This window comes from Gopherus flavomarginatus, chromosome 2 (assembly GCF_025201925.1).
Source record: "Gopherus flavomarginatus isolate rGopFla2 chromosome 2, rGopFla2.mat.asm, whole genome shotgun sequence".
NCBI classification, from domain to species: Eukaryota; Metazoa; Chordata; order Testudines; family Testudinidae; genus Gopherus; species Gopherus flavomarginatus.
The window spans coordinates 79,394,321-79,418,256 of record NC_066618.1 but is presented as its reverse complement, the minus strand read 5'-3'; the positions used below and the strand labels follow the sequence as shown (position 1 = coordinate 79,418,256).

Sequence of the window (23,936 nt, the reverse complement as noted above, 5' to 3'; positions counted from 1 at the left end):
GAAAAGCCCTGCGAAATTTTGAATTTCATTTCCTGTTTGCCCAGCGTGGAGCTCTGATCAGCACGGGTGGCGATGCAGTCCCAAATCCAAAAAGAGCTCCAGCATGGACCATACGGGAGATACTGGATCTGATCGCTGTATGGGGAAACAAATCTGTTCTATCAGAGCTCCGTTACAGAAGACGAAATGCCAAAGCGTTTGAAAAAAAAAATCTACAGGCTACACAGTGCTGCGTGACAAGCATAATGGGAAGCCAGAGACTCAAATGGATGCTCATGGAGGGAGGGAGGGGGTACTGAGGACTCCAGCTATCCCACAGTCCCCAGCAGTCTCTGAAAAGTATTTACATTCTTGGCTGAGCTCCCAATGCCTGTAGGTTCAAACACATTGTCTGGCGTGGTTCAGGGAATAGATGGTCAATTTACTCCCACATGAAAGAAAAGGGCAAAAAATCGTTTCTTGACTTCTTTCAATGTCACCCTATGTCGACTGAATGCTGCTGGTAGACGCGATGCTGCAGCAGTGAAGAGCAGTATCCACTCCTCTCCCCTCCCTGGTGGCAGACGGTACATGCTTGATTGCTGAATACCCCTGGCTGGCCTCAGGGGCGCCTGGGTAAAAATAGGAATGATTCCTGGTCATTCCCAGTAGATGGGACAGAACGGTTGGTAACCGTCTTCATCATAGCCACTGGGGGCTGAGCTCCATCAGCCCCCTCCCTTTCCTGTGTAAAGAAAAGATTCTGTCCTGCCTGGACTATCATAGCAGCGGCATGCTGAGCTCCTCTCCCCCGCACCGCTTAATGTCCTGCCTGGACTGTCATAGCACAGGGAGGCTGCCTCCCCCTCATTTTATCTCACTAACAAGTCAGTGTTTCTTATTCCTGCATTCTTTATTACTTCATCACACAAATGGGGGGGACACTGCCATGGTAGCCCAGGAAGGTTGGGGGAGGAGGGAAGCAACGGCTGGGGTTGTTGCAGTGGCACCCCCCGTGAATGGCATGTAGCTCATCATTTCTGCGGGATCTGACACGGAGCAGCTGTGCTCTCTGATACACTGGTTCTCTAGTACACTTGCCCCAAATTCTAGGCAGGACTGACTCTATTTTTAGAAACCATAAAGGAGGGATTCACTCAGGGAGTCATGCCCAGTTTTGCTTTTGTGCCCCCGGCCGATCTCAGCCAGGGGCACCCATGATAGCAGCAGACAGCGCAGAAGGACAGATAACCGTCATCTCATTGCCAAATTACACTGGCAGCAGACGGTACAGAACAACTGGTAACCGTCTCTGCTATCATGCAAAAGCAAATGAATGCTGCTGTGTAGCGCTGGAGTATCGCCTCTGTCTGTGGCATCCAGTACACATACGGTGACAGTAAAAAAAAGCTGAACGGGCTCCATGGTTGCCATGCTATGGCGTCTGCCAGGGCAATCCAGGGAAAAAGGGCGCGAAATGATTGTCTGCCATTGCTTTCCTGGAGGAAGGAATGACTGACGACATTTACCCAGAACCACCCGCGACAATGTTTTTTGCCCCATCAGCCACTGGGCTCTCAACCCAGAATTCTAAGGGGCAGGGGAGACTGCGGGAACTATGGGATAGCTACGGAATAGCTACCCACAGTGCAACGCTCCGGAAATCGATGCTAGCCTCGGACCATGGATGCACACCGCCGAATTAAAGTGCTTAGTGTGGCCGCGTGCACTCGACTTTATACAATCTGTTTTATAAAACTGGTTTATGTAAAATCAGAATAATCCCATAGTGTAGACGTACCCTTACAAATGTAAAAGTTTGCTGTGTAATGAAGTATTCAGGTGACAGGCTCTCTTGTGGTAGAATTTTGAAATACATCCAAGTCAGTGCAATTATCTTCATCAGAGCTATCCAAATAAGATTGTGTAGCTAACATAAAAGTATTTCACATCCAGGGAAGTTGGCTCTGACAGAGATAAAAGTTGTATATTAATAGAAAACAAATTGACTTGAGGCCACATGACCTAGAAGTGCAGATTTTGATCTTATTACTGTCAGAAAACCATTTAAAATTAGGAGAATTACAATTTCATGATATGCAAGAAAGAGTCAAATATCTCAGTACACGTGTGAAAGTATCAGACATACAGCTATGGAGTGTTCATTTTAATAGCCCTGTTACTATCATTTCAGTTAACAAAAAGATCCATTAATACAGGATTATTCTGAAGAACCACCAAATGGTAATCAGAGTTAATGCTAAATGAAAAGAATACACAATTATCGTTCATCTTTATAAACTACTAATCAGTAATGCCTGTTCCATGACAAATGCTTTCTTACCAGTGTCTGAAAATAATTTAATTGAGATTCTTTATAAAATGAACATGTTGTAATCTCATTTTATAGTATATATTTCCAAATAACTAGCTTTCTGATTGGTCCTACGGAAAAAAAATCAAACATCACACTATATAATAAACAAAATTTAGATTAATTTCCTAGTAAATGCTGTGAACAGTGTGTAATAAGCTGTCTTTGAAAAAAAGATATGCCTTTGGAAATGATTAACTATTCTACTATAAGGACAAAAATGGTTAACAAGCATAAGGAATGGTACACTAAGAATTAAGCATACTAATATACCAGGCACACCTTCTCTTGAAAAGCTGCAGATCAAGACTACATTTAGCATCAGGATACCTACACTCTTAAAGATCTGTTTCATATAATTTTGATATAAAGTCCAGCTGGTTATATTTCAACCAGATCTAGCATAAACTGGAGTGATGCTCTGTATTCTGTCTCACCAGACCACTGTTGAATATTCCATATGAAATGAAGAGGAAAAGGAAAGGGGAAACAATTTTTCATTGTGTCAAGCAATCAGTGTTGATGACCAAGTACAGATAATAGATACTATCTATTGAGTAATACATTGTAGAGTGCAAATACAGTAAGATTTTAAATACTTTAAAAGCATGTTCACGTGCTAATGCTCAATTCATCTTCTTTTCTCCATGTGTTTCCTCCTTCAGTGACTCGGCTGCAAGTTTCATTTGCTGTGAGGAAAAAAAATGGTGTCACTTGTTGCAGCATAGTTTAAATTAAGCAAACAAAACAACGGACTCCAAAGGTAGAACTGAAAAAAGTATCACTTTGAATCTAATCAAATAATGTTTAAAATGACAAGAAATAATTTTAAATTAATTCAAACATTCCTTTGTAAAAAAATTTAAAACACACTGAGCTTACAGCATGCCTGAATTTTACAAGTGAGAGACTGGAAAATACAGTTTTTATTTGGTAACTGCCTGCCTTACCAGATCTGAACAATTGTTCTGTAAGGCTGAAAGTGTCTCTTCTCTCACCAATAGACGTTGGTCCAATAAAAGATACTACCCCATCCACCTTGCTTTTCTCACCAAAAGACGTAGAGACTGACAGTTCAGCTTATATGTTAATTGTTTGCATGGTGAACAATACTTATATAGGTCTATAGACATAAGCAAACTCCTTCAAATGGAGTTACTGAGACCTAGAGGTACCGCATGTGGAAGATTAGTAAGGTTGCAAGTTGCAACACTGGAAGAGTATATCAAATTAAATCTATTATTTTAATAACTGGCCATGTTTTCAAAAGGACTGGGTGAGGAGTTAAATACAATTTTAATATTTACCTGCCATTTATAATTTGATTGATGTTTTGAACTAGCATTGCAGATTAACTTCTCTTTGCTATAAAGTCTATGAAAAAATATTTCATGGACGTATTGATAAATCACACATCTATAAAACTATATATTTTTAAATTTTAGATGTTTTTATTCTTGGAGAATGCATTATCTTTTTAGGGTGTAAATTTATGGCCTTACTTTGCAAAATTAAAATAAAGAGCGAAGCTAATAGAACCTCTTTCCATTTAAACTAATTAATTAAAAAAAAGCTGTCTCTCAACTGCACCTACGTTTTTTGGAAAGTAGGTCTTAGATCTATTGTGTCCCTATAATTAATAACAAGGTTTCAACCTGCTAACATATCTATAATAAATAATAGTTAAAACCCTGTTATGTACCACACCATAATATTTACTTCGTTCACAGTATTTCTGGCATTCTGTATAGTTTAAATGAGGAATAACATAGTAACGAGGCACTGCAAGTGTTCCTACATTTCAACATTTGTTGCCCATTGTACAACTCATGCATTTTCTGTTTTCTGTAGTATGGTAAAGAGATTGTGTTGCTTGAAAGCTTATCAGTTTAATTGATTAAAGTCACTATTTTCAAGGAATTGCCAGGCTAGCACCTCTGCCTGCTGATAGCTCAGAACCCTGGGAACCCGTACACTAAACTACCAGCAGGGCTGTTGCTAACAAGACCTAACTGTGCTCCCAGTTCTCCTCCTCCCATGCACAAGCCTGACTCTTGCATCCTGACTCTATGCTGGCTTTGATTGCCTATTTGTTCACTTCTCCCACAGCTGCCTTTCTTCTTTCTCCCATGTAACCTCTACCCCATGGAACCACCCTCCCTAAACTAACCCGTAAAACCACCCCCCATCCTCCTTTGAACTCCTCGTCAATACTCACTTCTACTTGACTACAGGGATCTTTCAACTAATAATGGCTCGGCAGAGGGCCAATAGAGATTATGGATATTTTATTTATATTAATATTTTAATGGTATGACCAGATACAATCTAAATGTGCACACAACTAACCTATGTAGCCTGGCATTTCGATCGCTGTTATCAGAAGTCCCTTAGTTCTACCTCTACTTCTGCCTGCGTGCGTTATAGCTGACGACTGTGTTGTTTGTGTTTACGTAGCCATCATATCCTATGAACAGAGGCCAGAGAGCATGCTGATATCAGGGTTGTAACCAGAGGGGTAGCTTTGGACCTACATAATTCATGAAGAAATCTCTCACATTTAGGAACCCAAACATGAAGCCTTGGTAGAACAGGGTCAAAAACTTATTTCTTTTCCTTTTATTTTGATAGTTATATGATGCTTCTTCCCGGGCCATATTTTCAGGTACGTAAAATGGTGACCATGAAGAAGAATTGTAACAAAGTAATCTTAGGTAGGATGGAAAAATTAAATTCTTGGAACATATTCATATATTCTTTGTCATTACATGCTCCATTTAAAAAATGTGAATGGAATTTGCCTGTAGACTGAGCATCTGACTCCTGGCCAGGGAGTCTGAAGGTGTTAAAGAGGAAATAGCAAGCCTCACTGAATATAAATTTTACTGTACTGAAGTGTCCTGAATATTGTACTGTATGTTTTTCTTGTAAAATTATTGAAGTTAATCTTTTAAAAAAATTATTTCTAGTGATAGGCTTTTGAGAGACTCTAGTGCTCAATGCATCACTAACATTGGAGGGCTCCCAATGTCCCTTGGAAGAGGGAGTTTAACTTCATTTTATTCAGTTCCTTTTCTTTGCCAGGCAATCTGCTGCTAAAATAGATGACTCTACTCCCTTGTAAAAATAAAATCTGGAAAGAGGGCTGGGGGTGGTGATTTGTGTTATTCCTGAAGCTACAGTTAAGGTTTTGTCTCTATTACTAGAGAGGGCTCAACATGAAGCAAGGATGACAGGCATCAAAAATATCTGCTGAGGGAAGTTGAAGTCATTATGTGAAGCTTCTCAGTAACAAGACTGTATGCTCAATCAAGGGTCTGTGGAAGCAGGAGACTGGATGAAGCTGAGCCAAAGGAACTGTTCAAGTACCACCTGCAGTTAACAAGTAAAGGTCTCACAATATTAGAAAAATTAGAATTCACGCACGTATACTAAGGCAGTGAATATTGAGAATAAATTCCATAAAGATACACTGAAACAAGAAAGATATAACTAGCTATTCTTTGGAGAGAAAGGGGATTGAAAGATATAGCCAAAGCAAACAGAATAGATTGTGATGGACCTAAATGTGAGGAGGAAGGGGAGGGGAGAAGCTAGTTGTACTGAGTGGCATTTTTAGAATTCAAGAGTTCACAGCCTTGAACTTTGCATGACTTAATTCTAGACAATTCTACATACAGGGAAAGAGAAATAGACCCAAACGTTAAAATATGGAAAGCAATCCCACGAGAAAGTAACTTTTACACAATTTCTAAAAGATTACCTAGCCATGCACTTCCCTAATCGTTCGAGTGTTTTGAAAATGCCAGTGTCCTAAAGTTTAAGCTGCTTTCCTATTTTTTTTAAAAATAGTGTTTGATTTTATCAAATATGTATAGAGTGATATAAAGGCAGGTGAACATATAACTAAGTGTATTACAGTACTGTCACAAAAACTGGAAATGAATAAACTGCAATGTGTCTATAAAAAGCACAAATGAAAAAAATTCTGCTCAAAGCTGTGGGGGCATCAGTTGAAAATGAAAGAGGAGAGAAGAGGCCTAGGTGTGTTAGTTGATGACAAGATGACTATGAGCCATCAATGTGATAAGACTGTGAAAAAGGAAATGCAATCCTTGGATGTAGAAGGCAAGATATTTCCAGTAGAGATAGGGAAATGCTAGTACCACAGTACAAGGCACTGATAAGACCTAATTTGGAATATTGCGTGCAGTTCTGGTTATCCATGTTCAGCAAAGAGGAATTCAGGTGCAGGATGATCAGGGGAATGGAGAGTCTGATTATGAGCGGAGATTAAAACAACTTGTTTGTTTAACCTAGCAAAACAAAGGCTGAGAGGAGATATGATTGCTCTCTGTAAATACATATAGGGGAGGGAGAAGGATAAATACCATGGAGGGAGAAGAACTATTTAAACTAAACAACTATGTTGGCTCAAGAACAACTGATTGTGATCACGGATGGGATGGAAACAATTTACTTTATCTTAAAACAGAGCTTGATAAATTTATAAGGTATTGTATGATGGATTTGTCTACCGTGATAGAGGGCTGGGCTGGGCTGGCCCTGGAGCTTCCTTCTGGTTCATGTACTATGTTCCTAAAATCTCATTCTTCAGGGCTTCAGCCCATCAGCTGTAGGGTTCAGGAAGGGAACCCCTGAGGCGTTCAGAATTTTTTTTTTGGTCTTCTTTCTCTGAAGCTTTAGAGATGGCCACTGTGCCCTGGGACACTGGACTGGTGCTCTGAGGTGGCACTGAGTATTCTCTGTCTCAGATGCTTGGCTGGTGCTTCTTGCTCATGTACTTGGAACCTAACTGATCATGATCGCCATATTCGCGATCCAGAAGGAATTTCCCCCCATGTCAGATTGGCAGGTATCTTGGGTTTTTTCCACCTTCCTTTGCACAACATGGGGCACAGATCACTTGCTAGGATCATCTGGATACAGCTTATGAAATCAATGCGTGCAGTGAAGGGTCCTCAGGCATTGGTACATCTCAGTCTCTCCTGCTTTGCCTGTGGCACACAATAGTCTCCAGAGGGCTGTAATACTTTGTTCTAATTTCGGTTGCTGAGTTTAGTGTGTGTGTGTGTGCTGGTGGTGGTGTTTAGTAGCCTGTGATATACAGGAGGTTAGATTAGATGGTCCCGTCTGGCCTTAAACTCTATGCCACTGAAATTTTAGTTCACATTCTAGCCAACGAAATTGGGAAGCCACGATTCATTTAATACAGAAGAACTTTCAAACTTTGCCTCTTCTCTTTGCCTGCCTGTGGTCCAAATATGCTTAGCATGATATAAGCTAACTACAGTAAATGTATTTTTTTAAATTTCTATCTGCATTTCCATCTAGCCTATAAGCAAAATAAAATTAGTTTGCTGTACAAATATGTATTTGTTTTTCCCTAGCAACAATGAAAGAAAGACCATAGCTGAATGATGAGATTCAGAGTCCCCTTCTGTATCCTTGCTGATTTATTTATTGAAATAAATGCCTGATTAAAATTAAGGCAACTTAATTAAAGTGACATCTACCTCTAATGTAAAAGCATAAGAAAGATACAGAGAACAGCAATTCTACTCAATTCATGACGCACCAAACTCAAAACTAATTCACTTACACTGGAGTGATTTTCTTAAATTCTCAGCGTTATTGACTCTAGTTTCTCTGATGAAAAAAAAATATCCAGAAGTGTTCGTGCAGTTCTGGACCTGTACATCCTAAACTTAGCTGAATGCAAACCTAATTTCAAAATGGGGACTTCAGCTCTTCTGATCTAAGATACAGTACCACCTCTGCCACCAGCTCTTTATATATTCCATAGATATCAGGACTGCTTAACTTCAATTCCAATACTTCCTGTGGATTTATAGGGAGATGGCTGAGGGCACACTGAAGAGAGTCAAGTTCAATGATGCTCTGGTAAAGCCAGAGAGACCTCTCAGCTGATGTTGACTGGCTGGGGGAATAAGGCAGAGAAAAGGTACTGGGAACTAAGGTTCTCGCTGAAAAACTGGCCACTGTGGCAGCTTGCCGGGGGTCCTATATGGCACATATTTGTTCGCCTGCTGACTGACCTGAGACATGCTACTGAAGAAGGAACTGAGACAGCGCAGGAACTATGCTGGGGGGAAATTAATTCAGGTATCTATTGATTATAAGCCCCCTAAACAAAACTGCGGAAAGTGCTTGGGGGAGGAAAGGTGATGGATGCAAGAAAAGGAGCCTTTTGACTCATATGGGTTTCCTCAAAGTGTTCCCCAAACACCCTCTCCCTGCCAGATGGAGATCAACCTGCAACAGAGACAGACATGGAAAAAAATCCAGAGGAAAAGAGCCCTCAAGGAGCTAGAGAGGAAATCTCTGCCTCTGAGAATGGCCACAGGAGATAGGGGGCAAAGGCAATAAAGTTCACTGAGTTCACCTGCAGAGAGCAAAGGCAGGCAGACTGCACAGGAGGAGAATGAGGAGGAACTTCTTGCCCATTTCTGAGATTTGGAAAACATGGAAAAATCCAGCAGTTTCAAATCTGACTAAACAGCAGATTCCAATGGTTGAGAAAATCACATCATGCTTGATAACTTAAAAATCATGAGCTTTTAAAATGTAACTCTGCTCAAATAGTTAATAGCTGCTAATCTGATGGCTGTTAAATGGACTATCTGAAATACCTTGATGGTTTTCAATTTCAGTTCTGTGATCCTGATACATAATTACAGACCCAAAACCACAGCCCATCTTAGCTTTGTTGTTTGCAGTGTTGCAGCCATGCTTGTTCCAGGATATAAGAAAGTCAAGGTAGGTGATGTAAAATCTTTTATTGGAGCAACTTTCAAGTTGGCCCCAAAAAAATATTACTTCATCTACCTCGTCTCTCTCTCTCAGCTTTGTTGGCAGTCTCAACAGAGAAGCCAATGATCAGTGTCAAGTATCAGAGGGGTAGCCATGTTAGTCTGGATCTGTAAAAGCAGCAAAGAATCCTGTGGCACCTTATAGACTAACAGACGTTTTGGAGCATGAGCTTTCGTGGGTGAATACCCACTTCCTCAGATGCATGTAATGGATATTTCCAGGGGCAGGTATATATATGCTAGCAAGCAAGCTCCATCAGCTCAGGATTGAACAAAGACTGTGAATGGCTTGCCAATTACAGAACCAGTTTCTCCTCTCTTGGTTTTCACACCTCAACTGCTAGAACAGGGCCTCATCCTCCCTGATTGAACTGACCTCGTTATCTCTAGCTTGCTTGCTAGCATATATATACCTGCCCCTGGAAATTTCCATTACATGCATCTGAGGAAGTGGGTATTCACCCACGAAAGCTCATGCTCCAAAACGTCTGTTAGTCTATAAGGTGCCACAGGATTCTTTGCTGCTTTTAATGATCAGTGTGAAGGCCCAAATTCCCTCTCAATCATAGACATAGTCCTTCCAGGAAGGGTGAGAGAGGAAGTTTGCAATACTTCAGCCTGTACTGTAACTGTTGTATGGATAAAGAAAGTACTTAAGTCCTGGAGACTGCAAATTTGGCACATTTCTCAAGCATTACATTTCCATGAACATTTTAAAGGAAAATATATAAATAGACCAAGTTTATTACTCCATGGAACTGTCACTGAAGGTGCGATACTCTGCTGTGTAATCTTTCCCTTCCTTCTCTACTCAGCAAAGATCCAAGAATTTTGTGGCTAAATCCAAAAACTTTACAAATTGTATTTAATTAAATTACAGACAGAAATGCTGACACGGTACAAAAAGAGTCTGGAGTTTTAAATAATGCTGTAATGTTGAATTTTCCTCTAGCCACAAATCAATTTTTTCTTTAGGCCAACTGAAAAGGCTTGGGGGAGAGGAATTGATTGGCTTGCAAGATTATTTTTGTACTAAAAAAATCCTTCTCTCCTCCAGGATCACTAATTGACTCACTAATAATCTTGCGAACTTGAATTAACCATTTTCCCCCTCAAAAAAGTGTGAAAGTGAGGAGATCAGCATACTTCCAATATCTGTTTGCAATCATCATCACACGGACATAAAAATCTTGATGCTTTTAGGCAAAGGTGCCAATTGTATTTGATTATAGCTGACTCTGAAAGAAGGGGCTTTTAAATTGTGTAATTTAATACTACGAATAATACAGTAAGTTGGCAAAAGGGAGACAGTTACAGATATAAGCAAATATAAAGAAAGGCACAATTACATTACAAACCTGGATTAAAGGAAAAAAATTGAGCTGCAGGGCATTTTATTACAGCAGTGTCCAGACTTTATCCACAAAAGGCTTCATTCGAAACCTATCTTTAATTTGCATGTTATGAATGGATTGCCGCCATCTTTATCTTTTATATCAAACAGATACTAGAAACAACAGGTCCCAATGTGCAAACTCCGGATCATGCTGTAGAGCAGCATATCCTGATCAAGATGGAATACAATGGGATCTGTAGTCTCATTAGACCACCACTATAGAGCTCTATGTGCTATACTGTGACTAACTCTGCATTACAAATACAGGAAATCTGTGACCTTTGTATAATGGGCTTCTATTTTTGTCAATGTTCACACCACACATTTTCCACACAATGAGTATGTTCTGATAAACTATTCTCAGTGTTTCTGTGTGGTTTTACAAACCAAAGCTGCAATTTCCTTCAGAATGTTTAGATGCATTTTGTATATATTACTTCTTTTTTCCACTTGCACATAATGATACTGCCCTTGTGCATTTGTTGAGCTCTATGCCATAGCTATGTTATGCCTCATAGTAACATTACATTTTCCAATTTTCTTTTCGCTCTTATGTTCATAACTTATACTGTAGTCAGATTTCCTACAGTTATTGCTACTGAGTCTTACACATTTAAACAGAGAAAAAGGGGCCCCCTACAACAGTTCAGCAGAAGATAAAATTACCTGAAATAGCTAGAAAGAAGAAAATCAAACTGCTGAGCTGAAACTAGACTTCACTGATGCACAAAGTAAATATTTTTCAACACAAAACCACATATACAAATGACTTTAATGGTGTGTTTTGTAACAACAACAGAACCTAGTGAAAATGTCCCTGCAATGGTGACTGGCAGAGAGCATTTTCTGGAATTCATTAACATTGATGATACTACAGAAGCTGGTATGACAAATGTGCTTCTTAAAAAGCTGGAAGATACGGGAATTGCGATAGCTGACATGAGAGATCAGGGCTATGATAATGGTGCCAACATGAAAGGAAAGAATGAGGAGTGCAGACACAGGTCCGAGAGTTAAACCCTCGAGCTTTTTTTGTCCCCTGCAGTTCCCATTCATTAAACTTGGTGGTCAGTGATACAGCATCAGCTTCTAGTGAGGCTGCTGAAATTTTTTAATGTAATTCAAAGCATCTATGTATTTTTCTCTGTATCATCTCATTGATGGCAAATTTTGAAGCAAAATCTGGGAACATTCTCTCTGACACTGAAACCACTGAGTGCCACACGATGGGAAAGTCGAGTAGAGGCGATAAAGCCTATCAAACACCAAATTGGGAAGACAGATGATGCCATAGTTGCCATTATGGAGGATAATGCTATGACAGGAATTGTTCATGGGAGAACAGTGGCAGAGGGAAATGGAATCACCAGAAACATACATAACTTCACATTTCTGTGTGGCTTAGTGTTGTGGCATGACATACTGTTTGAAATAAATATGTTGTAAGCAAGAGACTCCAAGGTGTTGACCTCGATATATCTGGAACAACTGGACAAAGCAAAGTCATACCTAGAGTCTTACTGGTCAGATGAGGGATTTCAAAAGGTTCTGAAGAGTGCACAGCAGCTGGCAGAAGAACTTCACACTGAAGCTATTTTCCCACTCATTCAAGAATACAAGAGTCACCGAAGAAGAAGACATTTTGATTATGAGGTATGGGATAATCCCATAAGAGACCTCAAACAACAATTCAAAGTTGAATTCTTAAATCAGGTGCTAGATTGTGTAATAGTCAGTTGAAGAACGTTTCATGCACCTCAAGGTACACAGCAGTATATTTGGGATGTTGTAGCTGAAGGGTATGCTTGTGTTCATTTTGGATAAAATGTGATTTACAAGGTACTTATGCACAAAGAAGCATACTATGGGCTCATCACCCCAGGAACATTCTAGAAAAGGCCAAGGGGAGGGGGGTGAGCTCAACACGCGGAGTGGAGAAGTATAAGCAAGTGATGAACAAATCCATATACAGAAAGGTTAAATATGATTGGTTAGAGGCTTGTGTTATGTAATTTGTTATGTAAGTGCCATGTGCTATAAAATAGCAATGGGAGCAGCTCCTTGCTGCAGGGACTCTGCCTGATTTTTGTACCAGGGGCTCTCCCTTTGCGCACATTGAATAAAGCTTTGTGTCCCTGCCTGCAGGTATATGGGATCTTGGGGAGCAATTACCACACAGGTGGGGTGCCAATTAATTTCTTTATTAAAGGAAAAAAGAAATGGTGGGAATTTAACAATGAAATGCGAAGGGATGGGGTGTATAAGGTGTTTACAATAGACAATGATGGGGGGGTTCTTATTGAACAGTGTAGGGAGTTTTAACAGTGGGGTACAGTAAGTGGGGTTCAGCACAATGGGATACAGTACAGTCAATAAGCAACTCAACTTTATATAGGAACAACTCTAGATACAGTGTGGAATGCAAAATAAAATGGTAGCTTCTATATAAAAATGGTATACAAAGTATATTAGAAAAATGGAGGCAACTAATCGGGTGTTATAACCACAAGTAAAATGTGAGTCACAGTGCAATAATACAATATGGGTGATAAGTAAAATTATGCAATGTAGAAAATTAATGACTTAATTGTGAGGCTGTGATAGCAAGAGTGTACCTAAAAGCTGGGTCAAGAAGCGGAAGGGGGGAGGGGAGTGAGTGATTAGTGGTAACTAACAAGAGGAGAGTGCAGCTGCAAGCAGCGAGAGACTCTGAAGCCCTGTGGGGTGAAGCCCAGAGCAGCAGTCTTCAGGAGCCTGCGGGCTGGAGGTACGGGAGACAAGAGCAGCTGGAGCGCACTTAAGGGGAGTCTGGGAGCAGCAAGAGGGGAGGGCGCTGAACATGTAAGCGATGGGAAGGCATGTGGAGAATGGGGGAGACGGCTGAGGGAAGAAGCAGGTTGCAGCAGCAGAGAGCACTTCAGGGAAGTTGTGGAGCAGCGGGGTGAAGACAAACGGAGCAGTGTGATGGTGATCTTCGGTAGGGGAGGGGCAGCGGAGGAGCAGGGGCACGAACATACGGGATACAGGGAGAGGCAGCAAAGAGGTGTAAAGAAGGGCTAGAGGCACACCCAAAAAAAAATAGGGGAAGAAGCGGCAAAGGGTTCGGGAAGTTACACGGGGGGTGGGGAGCAGCAAGGGGTTACCACAGGGAGACACGGAGAAGTACACAGAGGGGGAGATTGGAGCAGGGGAAAACAGACACGGGAAAGTTCAGGGAGAGACTGGGACAGCGGGAAGACAAATTCAAGCCATAAAAGCCTTATCTATCCCCTAACTTAATTAAACTTATATAAATTACAAGCAGCTTATACAAAGTAATAAAACAGGTACAGAATACAACCAGGCAATGTTTTTTTTAAATCTATCTTCATCAACAACTAGGTAAAACAAGAAATATCACAATTCTAAGCAAACTATAATAAGCAACTATACAGAGCAACAAAACAGCAAACTATAACAAGGCAGGTGAAACTTACAAGCTCTACAATCTTAGCAAACTATGACTTACTAAACCAAAAAGCAAAACCTACGGTGCACCTTATGCTATGGGGAAGTCACAGAGGGCAGAGTGGTATGTGCCCAGGATACAGCTCCCAAGGAAGCCAAGGGATGGTGGCTGCAGCAGTGGATACAGCTGAAAGCAGGGAGCAGAGCTTAGCAACGGCACAAGCTTATTTTTAGCAGCAAAGCGCCGTGCAGTTTAAGGGAGGTTTTAAGACACAGACCAAGGTTTAGCTTGAGTCTGTATGCTAGAGAAACAGAGCCAGCAGCTAAAGTAATGAAATAAAAGTATGGAAAGTTTCACAGAGGGATTCTTACCAGTCCCCAAGGCAGCAGCAAAGGCAAAAGCAGCAGCAACATCAGAAGAAGCAAGGAGGGCTCGGTAGGGTCTTGATAATCAGGAAATCTCTCAGGCAGCAATTCGTTCTTCATGGGGGGGGGTTTAAAAAATGGAGGTACACTCAAAAATAAAAGGAGAGCGGAGAAAGGACCCCCCCAAACCCCTGGCTGATCAGACCAGGCAGCAATGCAGGAACCTTTCTGATGTTTGTTTCAAAAATGTCTGTTTTTAAAGGTAAACTTAGGCAGTTTCCCGCCAGTGATCCTGATGGGCTCCCTCTGTCACAGGGGAGGAGGCACAGGGAAAAACTGCAGGTGAGCATAGACACATGCCTGGGCAGAGTCCTGTGCAATAGGTGACTCAAAAGCACATGAGGCCTATGACTCATGCCCAGAATCTTAAAAACACAATAGGTCTTGCAGCTCTGGACATTGCCTGCCCTACACCAAGCCCAGGTTCAACAAGATGATAACAGGACTAACCCTTTGAACAGGGCAGTGGTCCCACTTAGCACGCAGCACAAGTAGCCATCCCTTTGAGAAGGGCAATGGCTCTTGGTAAACAACATAAGGGGCCCTCCCTTTGAGAAGGGCAGTGGCCCTGGTAAACAACTTAACAGCCAAGGAAGGGCGGCCACAGGAGGAGAACAAAAACAAAATGGAGTATGGAGACAGCTGTAAGAAACAAAATGGAATAGGGGGATAGCTGTAACAGACACCTTGTTGAACTGAATCGAATTGAATTGAATCGAAGACCCTTGATTCTGCCCAGCATCTGACTCATTGGGAACCACAAAATCCCAACATATCATATTCCAAAACTCCTCACTATACCTGAAGAAGACCTACAACAGCAATGCAAGGCACTAGAGACAGTGTTGACACATGACGACATGCACGATATTGATGCAAGTGATTTAGGTTATTGAACTGAAAGCCCTTTCAGGATATATTTCAGCAGGATCAACTCCAAAGGCTGTTCTAGAATATACGTGCACAAATAAGATGACCACCCTATTTCCAAATGCTTTTGTTGCTCTGCGCATACTTCTAACACTTCCTGGAACAGTTGCAAGTGGAGAACGCAGCTTCTCCAAGCTGAAGTTAATAAAAACACATCTATGCTTCACAATGACACAGGAGAGGCTGGTCGGCTTTGCAACCATCTCAATAGAGCATGAGCTGGCTCAAACTGTGGACCTTCAGGAAGCACTTCAAATCTTTGCACCCAAGCAGGCACGGAAAGCACCACTTTGATTATTCAAACAGATAAAAATGTCCAGTGTTTACTATGCAGACAAGAAAAGTTACATTTGTTGTTCAGGCGTTTGAAAGTTGTGTTACTTAAAATTTCTGAACAAGGCATTTTAAATCGTTAGTTCTCCTTTATTGGGTAGGTAGCAGAGCAGTACCATGAGAGCAGAACAGAAAGAAGGCAGAATCGAGACCTTTCGAAGTTTTGGCCCAAGCGAGGGGTCGTGGGGGCATCATTTGAGCTCCTTGCCTCAGGTGCCAAAATGTTGTTGGCCAGCCCTGCAAAGGTGACATTTGTAGATTCCTAGACCAGTACACTAAGTCAAAACCCAGTGTCTTAGCTAATTTCTAAAAAACACAGGGGAAATGTCAGATACTCGCCTGTGGAGTTACTATCATGATGTGTCTCTATGGTGGAAATATGTGACATCAGAAAAGTCCTCTTGCTCTATTGGAGTTAATAGGAGTTATTGGGCGCTTAGCACTTTTGAAAATCAGGATATCTGTTCAGGACCTATATATGGAATTAAGAGCCTAACTATAGGCTCCTATTTCTTAAAAATGATCCCTGAAAAGAAACATGATGCAACAATCACGTAAGCTCAGAGGCTGGGCACAACCTAAACTGGTATGTGCTCTGTCCTGCCACTATTGTTTAGAAGACCAAAAAAATGTGAAGAGCTCAGGGATTTCCACCTGTCTTGCCCTAGATGGTTCTCAAGAATGAGAACCACCATGTCAGATGGTATCTTTAGGGAAATGAAAACATTAAACAGTATAAATAGAAAAAAGTAAAATAAAGTTTTAAAATATTCTATTTTAATAATCTGAGACATTCATAGGTGAGCACATTTATTTTTACAAAGTATTATTTAATATCGTCAGTGCTAAGCAAATCTATAACAAAAACAGCCTAACTCTCTCCTTTTACCTTTGAGAGCATGACATTTTAAAAAAGCCATGTTACTACTAAAAGTGGTTTTAATTTAAAATTTCTATTACCATAGTATTTTCAATATAAATTTTTATCATAATAAAGTAGAAGATATTTATTTTAATAACACTTGTTTTAAACTATCTGGTGAACAAGAAATAGCATCATATCCATCTAAAAGTTACAACAGGTAAGGAATCATAAATTAGCAAAGGAAAAGATCTATTAGGTCATTCAGTCCTTTCCCCTTCCCTGTGCAAGCTTGTTTCCCATACTATATTTTCCCTAAAGCATAATTTTTAGAACTTTCTGCAGTCTATTTTTTTTTTGCCTCTAAAGGGACTATTCAACAATCTCAGGGCCACTCAGAGGAGGGGGGCAAGTGGGGCAATTTGCCCCAGGCCCCGGGTTCTGCAGGGGCCCCCACAAGAGTTTTTCGGGGCCCCTGGAGCGGGTTCCTTCACTCACTCCGGGGGCCCCAGAAAACTCTCGCGAGGCCCGGGCCCTCGGAGCTTCTTCCGCTCCGGGTCTTTGGTGGCGAGTGGTCTTTCCGCTCCGGGTCTTCGTGGCACTTTGGCAGCGGGTCCTGGAGCGGAAGGACCCCCTGCTGCCGAATTACTGCTGAAGCGGGGGCCCCCTGAATCCTCTGGGCAGCCCTGAACAATCTTAGAGCTCTCAGTCAGGAAAACTTTGGCTATTTCTAGTTCTTAGATATTTTGCAAATTTTTGGAAGAAACCTATCTTAAAATTTATAAAATACAGCCAGGGGTTGGCTGCAACTGTTTACAAACCAACAACAGCACATCATACACCATTCCTCCATTTCATCCAAGACACCTTCTACAAGGTGAGTTCCCACACTGCCAAGAGAATTCTAATCCTCAACTTGGAAAGACTACTCCCTCAACAGATAAGAGGTCATTTAGTCCCTCTCAACTAAATGCTGCAGTACTCAGTCCTAATCAGATATAGTCAGTTTATTCAAATTGGCTGTGGTGTCTTTATGATGTGCTCTGCATATACACAAGGGGCACATCTGGGGTTACCAAACTTCCCCTTTTCATGTAAAACATACAGTCAGATATGAATGGTATTCTTAGAGGAATATAGCATGGTGACTAAAAAGAATGCAGGAGAGAGAGAGAACAAACTTTGAACTGGCCTGCAGAGCAATTTTAAAAATAAGGTAAAATATGTGAACTTTGCAGTTTAAAACGGTTTCTTTTAAATGGCAAAATTTACGGATGCTAATGTAGTTCTAAACTATAGTATGATAAATATGTATGAAACTAATAGCATGTAATTTTTAAATATAATTTAAAATGACCAGTCTAAGGGTGAAATCCTGGCCCCATTCAAGTCAATGGCAAAACTGCCATTGACATCAATCCAGCCAGAATTTCACCGTTTACAAGGTTATATTAGGACAAAACACTTTGTGCATGTTTTCCAATAAAATGGTGTGAGGAAAACCTCTTTTGCAATAGGCTGCTAGCTTCTTTTGTTTGGAAGCTATGCAAGTGAAAGGATTTAGTGTTTTATTTATATTTGTAAAGCTCCTGTCTGCCTGAATCTTTCTAGAACTATGAAGTACTTTTGTTAGTTACTTGAATAAGGCAAAGTGCAGTAATGAAATGCCCTAGATACAAATACTGTTACTTGATGTGCCTCTTTCAGTGCTATTTCTGCACTGCCACTATGCCCTCTCTGTCTAGCACCAGCCACTATTTTGCAAAGTTTTAGCATCTTGGGAAATTATGTTCTAGGGAAGATAGTGTTATGGATAGTTAAAGATTTTTAACAGCTACTGTCCCACATCAAATGAGTTTGCATTTTTTCAGTGACTGTGTAACATGAAGAACAGGCTGAATTAGGGTTGCCAGGAGTCCGGTTTTCGACCAGAACGCCCAGTCGAAAAGGGAACCAGGAGGCTTGGGTCAGCATCACTGACCGGGCCGTTTAAAGTTCAGGCTTCCTGCCTGCCCTGTCTCCGTACGGCTCCCGGAAGCAACCGGCATGTCTGGCTCCTGGGCACAAGGGCAGCCAAGGGGATCCCCACCCCAAGTGCCAGCTCCACAGTTCCCACTGACATGCTGGCTGCTTCTGGGAAGCACCTGAAGTAAGCGCTGCCTGGTCGGAGCCCGCACCCCAACTCCCTCCCACATCCCAAACCCCTGCCCCAGGTCAGAACCCCCTCCTGCACCCTAACTCCCTCCCAGAGCCCACACTCCGCACCCCCTCCCACACCTCAACCCCCTGCCCCAGCTCAAAACTCCCTATCCCAGGTTGGAATCCCCTCCCGCATCCCAACAGTCTGCCCCAGGTCAGAATCCCCTCAGGTACCCAAACTCCCTTCCAGAGCCTGCACCCCATCCTGCACCCAAGTCCTGAGCCCCTTCCCACACTCCAAACCCCTCGGATCCAGCCTGGACCCCCCTCCTGCACTCTGAACCCCTCATTTCTGGCCCCACCCCGGAGCTCACACCACCAGCCAGAGCCCTCACCCCTCGAGTACACCAACCCTCTGCCCCAGCCCGGTGAAAGTAAGCAAGGGTGAGGGAGACCAAATGATGGAGAGAGGGGGGATGGGGCCTTAGAGAAGGGGCAGGGCAGGGGACGGGGGAATCAGTTTTGTGTGATTAGAAAGTTGGCAACTCTAGGCTGAATATTTAAGACTCACAGCAGAAAGTAACGTATTTTATGGAGACATACGCAAAATGCTGGTGTGTATACTTCGATTTTTGAGGTTGGCTTCAGTGCTCTTAAAAACAGCCTTTTTTTTTTAAATAATGTGTAAATGAACAGTCACAGAAAGAGAACGAATTCTTTCTAGATCAAGGGCTGGACTGGAAAATAAGTAGTATTACTCTTTTCAACTCCCTCTATTTTCTTTTCTATTTTCAAGTGTTACTTCCTGCGTTCACCACTCACCAAACCCATTACTTCAGCATTCCACAGCTACACCAACTACATCAGGTCTTCCCACCTTTCTTACATATAGTATGACATGAAATTTAGATTAAATATTATCACTATCAAATGAGGACGCTAATAAGCATTTAAAAGATTGATATTTAGTTGTAGTAAAATTTCATCATTTATAGTTTTAAATGATCATTTGTAATTATTAAAATTATAATTAAAATTCATATTACAGCATCTGCTTCTAAGCAAAGTCAGAACACTTGTAAAAATGCAAGATATCATAATTAATAATTACCTTTAAAAAAATTAACCATCTATGTCTCCTGTTTCAGTACTGTTCACTCATCTCTATCCATCGATACACACAATGATCAACATGTTTCTCAGACTCTCTTTTTTTGCTGTCTTTTTATTGCTTTCCTCTTTTTCCTCTTCCTACCATTCTTTCTCTCTTTTATATTCTCTGTCTTTCCCCCATCTCTCTCTCTTCTTTTTAAAAATTTTTTTCACTTCCTCTCCTGCTCACTCCTGATTCCTTCCCCAGACCATTTCCTGGTTGCGTCCTTGCCCTTGTCACAGTATAATTCCCCAATCTGAACCTTAGAGTCCAAAAGATGGGGTACCAGCATGAATTCCGCTAAGCTTAATTACCAATTTAGATCTGATAAGCTGCCACCACCCAAAAATATAGTGTTTTGGGGCACTCTGGTCCCCCCAAAAACCTTCCCTGGGGACCCCAAGACCCAAATTCCTTGAGTCTTACAACAAAGGGAAATAAACCATTTCCCCTCCCTTCTTCCTCCTAGATCTTTCTCGCCCTGGGTACACTAGGAGATCACCGTGATTCAAACTCCTTGAATCACAACACAGAGAAATCAGGTTTTTTCTCCCCCTTCTCTCCCCCTCCCCGGCTTTCCCTCCCTGGGCTATCCTGGAGAGATAGACAGATTCAAACTCCGTGAATCTAAAACACAGAGGAAATTCATCTTTCCTCCCCCACTCCTCCTTCCCTTCTCCCACCAATTCCCTGGTGAGTACAGACTCAATTCCCCTGAGCCTCAACAAGGGGAAAAAATCAAACAGGTCTTAAAAAGCAAAACTTTTAACAAAAAGAAAGAAAGAAAGTAAAAGTTGTCTCTGTAATTTAGATAGTAAAAGTTACAGGGTCTTTCAGCTTATAGACACTAGAAAGAAGCCTCCCCCCAGCAAAAATACAATTTAAAATACTTCCAGCAAAATACACATTTGCAAATACAGAAAACAATCAAAAGACTATAACCGCCTTTTCTACTTAATACTCACTATTCTGAATATATAAGAGACTGTAGCAGGGAGATTGGCAAGAAACCTGGTTGCACGTCTAGTCCCTTTCAGGACCCAGAGAGAACAAAACAAAACCCCAAAAAACACAAACAAAGGCTTCCCTCCACCGAGATTTGAAAGTATCTTGTTTCCTGATTGGTCCTCTGGTCAGGTGTCTCAGGTTCCCTGTTTGTTAACCCTTTACAGGTAAAAGAGACATTAACCCTTAACTATCTGTTTATGACAGCCCTCCTAGCTGCACTCTACTCCTAATCCCTTGTTGCTTCCTCCCAACTGCTCTGCTCTGCATCCACTTACAGTAGTAGGGAAGGATCAAATTCTGTGGCATGAAAAGTACTGTGATCGCTCTGCCAAGCAGGACCCTATGATTCTTATCAATCTCCTCTCCACTGCACATATCTTCCTCCTGGCCAGGCAGAGAGCAGAAACTTCACAAAGACACTGAACCAGGAAATGACCGTACACTTTTAAGAAGAAGCAGTGGCATGGCTAGCCGGAAGCTGCAGGGAAGAGAGATGCAGGGAGAAAACCAGAGGGAATTGCATACAGAGCAGGTTGCTGCAGAAGTCAGGGAACTGCTGTGGAGTAGGATGCGTCTGTCAGACATGCAGGTTGGTGTGGGACTTATGGGGAGAAACAGAGGTTAGACAGGAAGCCAGTGAGGGACCGCAATGAGAGCTAAGCCACTAACTGATCCTGGCCTAGAAAAAGATGGTTACTCACCTTTGTAACTGTTGTTCGAGATGAGTTGCTCATATCCATTCCAATTAGGTATACGTGCGCTGCGTGCACGATCGTCAGAAGATTTTTACCCTAGCAACATCCGGTGGGTCGGCTGAGGCACCCCCTGGTATGGCGCCCTTATGGTGCCGGATATATGCCCTTGCCAACCCAGCGCCCCCTCAGTTCCTTCTTGCCAGCTACTCCGACAAAGGGAAAGGAGGGCGGGTTTGGAATAGATATGAGCAACACATCTCGAAGAACAACAGTTACAAAGGTGAGTAACTGTCTTTTCTTTGAGTGCTTGTGCATATCGATTCCAATTAGGTGACTCCCATGCCTTACCTAGGCAGTGGGGTCGGAGTGAGATGTTGCAGAGTGAAGGACTGCTGAACCAAATGCAGCATCACCCCTGGACTACTGCACTATCACATAGTGGGAAGCAAAGGTATGTACCGATGACCAAACTGCTGCTCTACAGATCTCCTGTATAGGTACATGAGCCAGGAAGGCGGAGGACAAAGCTTGAGCCTGAGTGGAGTGCGCGGTAAGGTACATAGTTGGGATACCAGCCAAGTCATAATATGCATGGATGCATGATGTGATGCAGGACAAGATGCGCTGGGTGGAGACCGGAAGGCCCTTCATCCGGTCTGCCACAGCTATGAACAGCTGGGTTGTCCTCCTAAAAGGTTTTGTTCATTTGACGTACAAGGCGAGGGCCCTGTGAATGTCTAGGGAGTGCAGCTGTTGTTCTCGTTGAGAAGCGTGCAGTTTCGGATAGAAGACCGGAAGGAAGATGTCTTGGTTGACATGGAAGGCAGACACCACCTTAGGAAGGAAGGCAGGGTGTGGTCACAGCTGTACCATGTCCTTATGAAACACCATATACGGTGGGGCCGACGTGAAGGCTCGAAGCTCCGACACACGCCGAAGTGATAGTGATGGGAAAAGTTGTTTTCCAGGAAAGGTATAGGAGTGAGCAGGTGGCCTTCAGCTCGAAAGAGGCACCCATGAGTCTGGATAGGACCAGGTTGAGGTCCCATGTAGGGGCTGGATGCCGAATTTGTGGGTACAGACGTTCAAATCCCTTGAGGAACCTGCTGACCATGGGATTGGATAAGATTGAGTGCCCATTTTTGCCTGAGTGGAAGGCCAAAATTGCTGCTAGGTGTATTCTGATGGATGAAACCGATAGGCCCTGCTGTTTCAAGAACAAGAGAGAGTCTAAAATGATAGGTACTGGCACCTCCAGAGGGGCGGTATTACTTAGGGTACACCAGCAGGAGAAACGCTTCCACTTGGCCAAAACCATGGACCTAGCAGAGGGCTTCCTGCTACCCAAAAGTACGTGCTGCACCGAGTGGGAGCAACGTAGCTCAGATTGAGTTATCCATGCTGTGAGATGGAGGGATTGCAGGTCCAGATGACACAGTTGGCCATGTTCCTAAGTGATGAGGTCCGGCCACAACGGAAGTGGAATTGGAGTGGTCACTGACAGATTGAGGCGAGTGGTATACCAATGCTGCCTGGGCCATGCTGGGGCGATCAAGATTAAGCAGGCCTTGTCTCTGCACAGCTTGAGAAGGACCTTGTGGACTAACAGGAATGGAGGAAAGGCATAGTACAGGTGGTCTTTCCACGGTATCAGGAAGGCATCCTATAGGGAAGCCGGGGAGTGCCCCTGGAAAGAGCAGAACACCTGGCATTTCCGATTCTCGCGAGAGGAGAAAAGGTCTATGTGGGGAAACCCCCACTTCCAGAAAACAGAATGGATAACATTCGGGAGAATCGACCACTCGTGAGCCAGAAAGAATCTGCTCAGGCAATCTGCCAAGGTGTTTTGGACTCCTGGGAGAAACGACGCCACAGGTCGATCCAGTGGGCTATGCAGAATTCCAACAGGTGAATGGCTTCCTGACAGAGGAGGGATGATCACACTCCCCCTTGTTTGTTGATATAAAACATTGCCATTGTGTTGTCTGTGAAAACTGCAACACAATGGCCCTGAAGGTGTTTGCGGAACACCTGACACGCCAGGTGTACTGCTCTCAGTTCCCGTATGCTGATGTGCAGGGATCTCTCTTGTGTGGACCAAAGGCCCTGTGCGTGAAGGTCCACAAGGTGAGTGCCTCAGCCCAGAGATGATGCATCTGTGGTTAGGACCAGGGAGGGCTGCGGGCCATGGAATGGCATCCCTTCACATACCGAGTTGGGGTTCAGCTACCAGACCAGGGAGGTGAAGATTTCCGTTGGTACCGTGAGCACTGTGTCTATATTGTTCCAGCCTGGGCGGTACATGGATGAGAGCCAGGCCTGAAGTGGATGGAGGCGCAG

The 23,936-nt window shown here is 42.6% G+C and overlaps 1 protein-coding gene across 3 annotated transcripts in view; it reads right to left on the bottom strand.

Moving 5' to 3' along the window:
* Positions 1 to 2,009: 2,009 nt before the first annotated feature.
* The window catches only part of ANO10 (anoctamin 10), a 262,836-nt gene continuing 240,909 nt past the window's right edge, over positions 2,010 to 23,936 (bottom strand). For 2 of the 3 annotated variants that reach the window (XM_050938400.1, XM_050938399.1), the window contains exon 13: positions 2,012 to 3,042. In XM_050938400.1, the coding sequence (XP_050794357.1) occupies positions 2,980 to 3,042 (63 nt within the window). In that variant the 3' untranslated portion in view covers positions 2,012 to 2,979. Of the gene's footprint in view, positions 3,043 to 23,936 lie in introns of all 3 variants that reach the window. The other variant, XM_050938402.1, reaches the window with a different exon arrangement.